The sequence below is a fragment of the Diorhabda sublineata genome, chromosome 11 (assembly GCF_026230105.1).
Source record: "Diorhabda sublineata isolate icDioSubl1.1 chromosome 11, icDioSubl1.1, whole genome shotgun sequence".
Classification (NCBI taxonomy): domain Eukaryota; kingdom Metazoa; phylum Arthropoda; class Insecta; order Coleoptera; family Chrysomelidae; genus Diorhabda; species Diorhabda sublineata.
In genome coordinates this window covers 685,774-693,246 of record NC_079484.1, presented here as the reverse complement: position 1 = coordinate 693,246, position 7,473 = coordinate 685,774, and the positions used below count along the sequence as shown (strand labels likewise).

The window sequence follows — 7,473 nt, the reverse complement described above, 5'->3', positions numbered from 1 at the left end:
CGTGGTTGAACCATAGAGTTAATATCGAAGGTAGAGTGAGGTATGGAAAGTTGTTCAATTTGTCTCGATCTAATGAAAGAGAAAGAACACCGATACATCATTCTCTAGAAACAAACTACTACTACTCTCTTCATCATCTTAAGTATAATATCCTAAATCATCGAAAGGTTTAATCAAAAGGGCTATTCTACTATGAACTATACCACTATCTATCTCCCTGAGAATAGCAAGTTTTGATTCGAAATTGGTAGAGAGAAATAGAAAGTAGTCATCAAATGCTCTTATTCTCTCTTCTAATAGTACAATTTCACTTACATACTACTCGCTCTATTTTTAATATCAACTCTATGATATTGCATCAAGTTCTATGGTTTTGTTTGTGTCATAAAGGTTATTCTAAAATCATAAAAATAGAATGTGAAGCAGGCTTTATCTACATAACAAGAAGTGAAATCGTCAACTTTAATTGGTTGGAAAGCTGCCGCTGACTAATGATAAAGTTTTGCAGAAATAGGTTTAATGCTCTAGAATATTCGTATTGTCGAACATTCTCCTGATTACGATTTTGACATATGTACGGTAGCAGGCAGCGGACATTGTTTTTTTATCGCATAGAAACTTGAGTATTGAGTCTCAATTCAGTTATTGTGAGATATATCGTGTCTATTTAAATTAGCGGAAATAATTTCTTAAAAGTTTCCCTAATAAATATGTCCATGTTTGGATCATTAATGGGTGATATGGAAGACGATTTCTTTGGGTAAGTACATCGATTTTTTTTTATGAAAGTTTTAACTGTACGTCGAGATCAAAATAGACGGCCATGCTGATTTATGTAAAGGACATGATCCTGTCCGGATCGAATAATACGGGATGAAATGATGAAATTTTGAAAATTTAATGAGATTTAAACAAATATTATCCTCCACAAAAAAATTCACAATTTAATTAAGTGTTAATTTATTATTACATTTATTAATTAAACTTCGAATATCATTAATAAATAGTTAGATATTTTATAAAAATGCTTTTTTTAATTTATATTATAAATAATAAGGAGTGATTGTAATAGGTAAATGTTTTTTAAGGTCTCATATGAGACATATGCGTCAAATGAGCAACATGATGAACTCATTATTTTCTGATCCTTTTGGAATGATGAGAGGATCTATGTTGGGATTTGACGATTTTGAAAACAGAGCATTGACAACAGGCCGACATAATATGCACAATTCTCTCATGTCTCCTTTTTCCATGCCAGTTATGCCAAATTTCAACAGACTTCTTAGTGGTTCTTTAGGTAGGTTCAAGACTTTTAACAATAATTCACGTATTTTTATGATTTCTTTTTATGTACGAGGGAATTGATAATAAATTTGATAATTATAATTTCGCTAGATTCTATGGCAAATTCTGGTAATTATCATAGCTCTAGTACGGTCATAAGTATGACATCAGGTCCTGATGGACGTCCCCAAGTATACAAAGCTACTTCTAGCACGCGAGTTGCCCCAGGAGGGATAAAAGAAACTCAAAAAACAGTCACAGATTCTGTAACTGGTACTAAAAAAATGTCGATAGGACATCACATTGGTGAAAGGGCACATATTATAGAAAAAGAACAAAACGTACATACTGGTAAGTTTAATTTTATAGCAGTAATTAAAATAATTGTCGTTTTTAATTTCCTTTAGCTATTTTTGGTGAAGTGATTAAGTGATAGTGAATTTTTTCTATTTAAAATAATTAATTTGACATTATTGTACTCTGAAAAAATGCATAACAGCTGATAACTCTAGCTCAAAAAGTGTTAAATGATAATTTTATTTATGCGACAAGTTGAATATTGAGATAGGGAAATGGATTTTCTCTACAAATATGGCTGGAAAGAAAAAGGAAGCGTTTTAAGTTGATCTACTGCACCCAAATTTATACAAATACTTACAACAACCAGTACGACCTGTTTTAAAACCTGGTCAATGAAGTTTTAATTCCAAATTCCACATAGACAACGAAGAATCTTGAAGATGAGCTATCAAAAGCAACATGATGTCAATAAGACTGAAAGGAAATTGAGAGGAACAGATTTCTAACCAAGGAAAAGTATTTTCTATGGAAATGACATACCAGAAAGGAAGTGGAAGTCCTTTATGGATGTTTTTATTAAATCTACTATATCAAAATTGTTTGAAATGTCTCAAAATCCTCTCGTAAGATGTTATCAATGATGTAGAGGTCTAAAATAGCTAGAAATTGATGCTTTTTAATAAAAAATCTCATATTAACATCTTCGCTTATAAAAATTGAGCTACTAAATGCAAGATGAGCTAGTGTTGGTTCAAAAACAGTTGGAGGAAGTTTAGAAGGAGCAGATTTATAAAATTTTTGAAAATATTCTTTTAACGAATGACATCAGATTCAATTATTGATAAAAGATGGACGAAACCATATTTACAGTTAGAAAATGGTACACCAATTACAATTTTATGGAAAAAATTATGCTAAATGTTCTAGGGAATCATTAGTTGGATTTGAACGTTTCAAATAAGTGGAAATGTTCTTTAATAGATGTTTGTTCTATTATTTCTTCACTATATTAGAATTTCAGTAATTGCTTGTTATATTTCTACAGTTTATTACACTTTTTCGGTCTCCGAAGATGATAACGGGTTACTGAAACGCGGTATTTGTGACATTTCTAGGTGAAAGGATAGAAAGTGAAGATTTGATAAATATTGAAGACGACGAAAAGGAAGATTTCAATCACGAATGGGAAACTAAAACTCGTAGGTCCGAAATACCCAGAATTACATCCGGTTCTTCTAGAAATAGACACACTTACGCTGGACATTCCTCTATACCCGCCATCACGTCAGGTCCAAGGTAAGATTTGATTACTTTGGTCATTTTTCGTGTAACATCGAGAGTTTAAATTAGTTTTTTATTCTTATTTGCATTACAAATTTTTTTTAGCACTTAGATTAGTATAAACATGACTAGATATTTAAGAAGCATCAGTAATTTTGCTTATAATTTTAAATTTCTTTTTTATAGATCATATATTACAATTTTTTTTCGATTTTTCATTTTTTTTGATAAATATTTTTAATTACCCAGTACGAAGTGCCCTTGAGAGTCCGGTCCTGTTCTTTGTTTATATTATTTAAGGATATTTTCATTATTTTCTTCTAAATTTCGGTTTAAACGAAGTCATAGGCTTGTTTGAAGTCGATAAATATTAAATTTAGTCTTTATTTTTGTCCATAGGGTGCAATAAATCTTAACGATAAACAAAATCAAATAATTTTTACTTCTCAATTAATTGGGGGTTAAAAATGGTGGTTAATGATCGATTTTTTTCATAATTTCGATGTTTATGATGGTATGTTATGACTTAAATCATCTTATAACCCTTTTTAGGTGTTTTTTTTTATAATTATTTCAAATTACAAGGGGAAGAGTGATAGTTCAGTACTTCTGAGGCACCAAGGGTGGATTTTCATGCAATTTTCATTAATTTTTTTGTGAATTAAGGAATCTATTTGTACGTTGTATAAAACATCATTGTATTCATCTTCTGTAATGATTTTGGCATAACCAGGGTTGGAATCGTTCTCAGACTACTACGAAGTTGTCAATTTTGTTTTATTTCACTTTTGAAGATATTTTTTAATTCGTATAAACGTTATTTTAGCCCTTTTCATCTTTATTTTCAGTCGACTTTTTTTCTTTTTTCAAATTTCGATCTAAATTGAGTCAAATAATAATTAAATAATTTTTTTACCATACTGATACTTCCTTAAATATATTTTAGCATGTTTAGATGTTTATTTTGTACAAAAATCAATTTCAACTCTTTATTTTAATCATATATACGAGGTTTGTCCCAAAAGTATCCAATCTATTTCAATATTTACAAATTGGTGTTATATTTCATCATCCGGTGAGGGATTTTCATCCCTATTTGATTCAATAACGCGATCCCAGGGTTGTTTCCACGTTTTGAACGTTTCATCAAAGTTAATTTTTGAAACAAACCTCGTTTTACGTTTAGTTATTTGAAATTTTGTTAATTTAATATTCGGGTAACTGAATTTTTGTATTTTAAGTAATTTATATCTAATTTTGACACAACTATTGAACTGAAATCTTCAAATTCTGATTTTGTCTCCAAATTCTCTTCATTTACAGCTTTCCTCACAATTCTAGTCTTCGATTACTTTAATTAGATTAGATCCTAATATTTTTACGACCCTTTCTCATACCCTAAGCGATTTTTTCACTAATTTTAATCATTGAACATCTGATAAATACTGTTGATTTATTTTTCAATTTTTTTCACGAATTCTCAGTACCCGAATAGTAAATTTCGAACAATTTGCTTTATTATTTATTTTGCAATTTTATTTGGCTCGATGTTGTTGTTGCTACGCATGTGTAGTAGTCGTCGACATAGAGAAAGAACAGTACCAATACCGTCCTCGCCATTGGTATCTTCTCGCAGAAGTATACGGTCACCAAAATTAGCATTACCTTCATCGAGTAATTCTAGGTAGGCCCCGTATAATATATTTCTTCATAACTTGTATTAATAATCGATAATATGCTTACGGTGTCGTAATTTACTTATCAAACTCTTATTGGTTAGTTCAAAAACATTTTTTCTTAAAAAAATAATTATTTTGAAAAAAATGAATCAAAACATAGAAATTTGAGTTTCGAGTCCATCCTGTGCTCAAATTTTCGATTTGCAACATCCTTTTTGTATGTGGAATAAAATATTACCACGTTTTGGTCCTTCGAGCCGGAACCTTCTTAAACTTTAATGATTACTTACTTCTAACTACAATACAATAATTTTTTTCTCTCTATATGTTTTAATTCATTATAAAAATAAGGATATTCTAATTTGATTATATTTTAACGTGTTTTGATAAGTGAATTGCGCGTCTTTATTATTATTGCTTACTAAAATCGGCTTCAAATTAAACAGAATCCATTAAATGTGTTATAAATTAACCCGAACACGATTTTTTTGCTTGCCACGTAGATAAAGTATCTGTAGAACCAGTTTTATAACTAAATAAATCGCAAAATTAGTATTTTCCATCCTCCTCTGGTAAATAAAGTCTAGTACGCCCATGGTAAATAAATATAAACACATCAAATTATTAGCCTCTTTCTGTATAACGTCTTGTAGTTCAAATCAATCTAGTACGCGTTAAAAAAGAAGAATTATTATTGACGTAACTTTTTATAGGTTATGCTTTGTTTTTGTACGTCAACGTTATTTTATTGTGATAAGTTTTTTCGTTATTCCACTCGATTTTATATAAAAATTAGCATTTTTAATTATACAGGGCGTTATATTGAAGTAAGTAACTCGTAATAAATATTTATACTAATTCGTGATTTCATTTAATACATTTCTCGCTTATTATAACCACCATACATTTCATCCTTTAACGAAGTTTCATTCATAAAAATTCCATTTGATTGCCAATCACATTCATTGGGAATTGGTTACATTACAGGTTTTCAAGACACTATTAATAAAAAAAATTAAATTTATTCCGACTAAATCGGCTCCAACTTAACACGTAAGTATTTTCGAAAATTATTTAGAAAACAATCACTTATAATCATTTATTTTCTGAATACGTTCATGTTTTCCATAACAATCGATATACTGGGTGTCTAATAAATCATTCGAGACTTTCTACAGGGTGAATCATTAAGTTGTACAGTTGTAATTAGGAATTTAAAGTCATAGTTTTGTAGGAAACTCATTATTTGTATATACAGAGTGTTGGCAAACTTTATGAATGAATTTTTAGCTTCTTTTCTATAGAAATGTGCTTATAGTGTTTCATTTATGTGATAATAAGTAAATGGTGGTTTAATTTACTTATATCGTTAAATTTTATAGTTTTTCGATTAATTTGAATCAAAATTTTTTATGTAATGATACTTTTTTGCTTTAAAAAACTGTTTAACTAACAGGATTTTATTACTAATATAGTTGAATTATTTAATTAATGAAAATTGATGGTTTTGCTTTAACATCGCTTGGTAGTTCGTGTTGTTTGCTAACTTCCTATGTTTATGGAAAATATTTGTTTTCCAGTGCCGCCGGTAGACATCCGTATAGTTCGCCGAACCAACAGCTCCAACCAAAAAAATCGAAATCTTTGAAAACGTTTTCGGACGAACCTGCACCACCTCAAGTCGATAATTGAAATTTTTGAATTAATTCATTTTTTAGTATTACTGAATTTGACAATTTATTTTCAAGATAGATTTCATTGTTGTTTGTTCAAGGATTTTGCTCGTTTCTGGGAAAATTTGTCATTAATTAATTGTTTCGATATAAAATTGATACTTTTTAGCACGATATCAAACATTTACTTTTTTTTAAATAACGTTCTGCAGATAAATATTGAATTTGAGTTCATTAGATGTCTCTGGAATAGTTTGATACAATTTTTATTCGATTTATAAAACCAAAAATTTTTTTTACAGTGTGATAACGAAAAGATATCAACGAATTTTTATATTTTAAACAATTTTCGAATAATTTGTGAAAAATTTTCGGCTGCTATAATTATTTATATGACATCTATCTCGTAATTATTATTGTCAATGATTTTCTACGAAAAAAAAAATTCCAATTTTCAGTTCGTGATCGGAAAGTGATTTCCTTCGATTTTTGTATCCGTTAGGGAAGAGCGAAGTACTTTTGGACTTTGTGAGGTTATGTATCCGTGCAATTACATCAATTTCTTCTTCTCATTCCTATTATTAGTTCCTTTGATTCATTCTTCTTCTTTTCCAGTCCAGTAATTCATCATCCTTCCAATTGGACCCGAAATTTTCTTCACATTGCGTTACATTCCTAATTACCTCCGTTTTTGAGATGAATAACTTTGGAAAAATAATTTTTTGTACAGGATACGATAAGTACAAATATTTAATTGCTATGTACATTGTTGAAATTTTTTTGACGAGCATACTCGAGGGTAATTTGATGATATTAACGCTGTTTACTATCAACATTTGTGGTCCTTCGAGCCTGTTATATTAGGTTATCCCAGGCTCGAAGGACCAAAAAGTGTATTTATAGTGAACGGTTCAATATATAACTCGAGTGTGAATCGATATTGTAGTATATCGTCAATTTAGTAAATAGATTTTTTTTTAAATGGTGAGCACTTGGGGCGGGGGGGAAGGGTGGGGTAAATCGTTGTTAATTGTGTATTTTGTGTGGTATTGATATTACTCTCTATTGTATCCATTAGTTTTTAGAATTATGTATCGTTCTAGGTTTAAATAAAATTATATTCCAACGTTTTTTTTTTATTTCCATTTAGAACCCAACGGGATGAAAATTTAATATGACAAAAGAATCGTTTGGGTACGTCGGGAAGGGATGGAACCTTACGGGGGTTGAATACTACCAAAAAATACGTTTTA

General features: G+C 29.7%; 1 protein-coding gene across 6 annotated transcripts; it reads left to right on the top strand.

The window, feature by feature from the left end:
* Positions 1-552: 552 nt before the first annotated feature.
* LOC130450155 (myeloid leukemia factor) lies at positions 553-6,414 on the top strand. Of its 6 annotated transcripts, none has more exons than XM_056788365.1 (7): positions 563-760; positions 1,089-1,300; positions 1,399-1,638; positions 2,703-2,883; positions 4,445-4,552; positions 5,535-5,600; positions 6,128-6,209. In XM_056788365.1, the coding sequence occupies exons 1-6, from the start codon at positions 711-713 to the stop codon at positions 5,551-5,553; spliced, it is 810 nt and encodes a 269-aa protein (XP_056644343.1). In that variant the 5' UTR covers positions 563-710; the 3' UTR covers positions 5,554-5,600; positions 6,128-6,209. The 6 variants fall into 6 exon arrangements, with proteins under 6 accessions (XP_056644340.1, XP_056644341.1, XP_056644343.1 ...); XM_056788364.1 differs by having other exon boundaries at positions 564-760; positions 4,442-4,552; XM_056788362.1 differs by lacking the exon at positions 5,535-5,600 and having other exon boundaries at positions 553-760; positions 4,442-4,552; positions 6,128-6,414.
* Positions 6,415-7,473: the final 1,059 nt, after the last annotated feature.

What these genes read in the sequence shown, in the direction of transcription:
- LOC130450155 (XM_056788362.1), top strand. Translation starts at nt 711, where the DNA reads ATGTCCATGTTTGGATCATTAATGGGTGATATGGAAGACGATTTCTTT. An exon ending in ATGGAAGACGATTTCTTTGG is followed by an intron (nt 761 to 1,088) that starts GTAAGTACATCG and finishes ATGTTTTTTAAG; the next exon opens with GTCTCATATGAGACATATGC. An exon ending in AGAACAAAACGTACATACTG is followed by an intron (nt 1,639 to 2,702) that starts GTAAGTTTAATT and finishes TGACATTTCTAG; the next exon opens with GTGAAAGGATAGAAAGTGAA.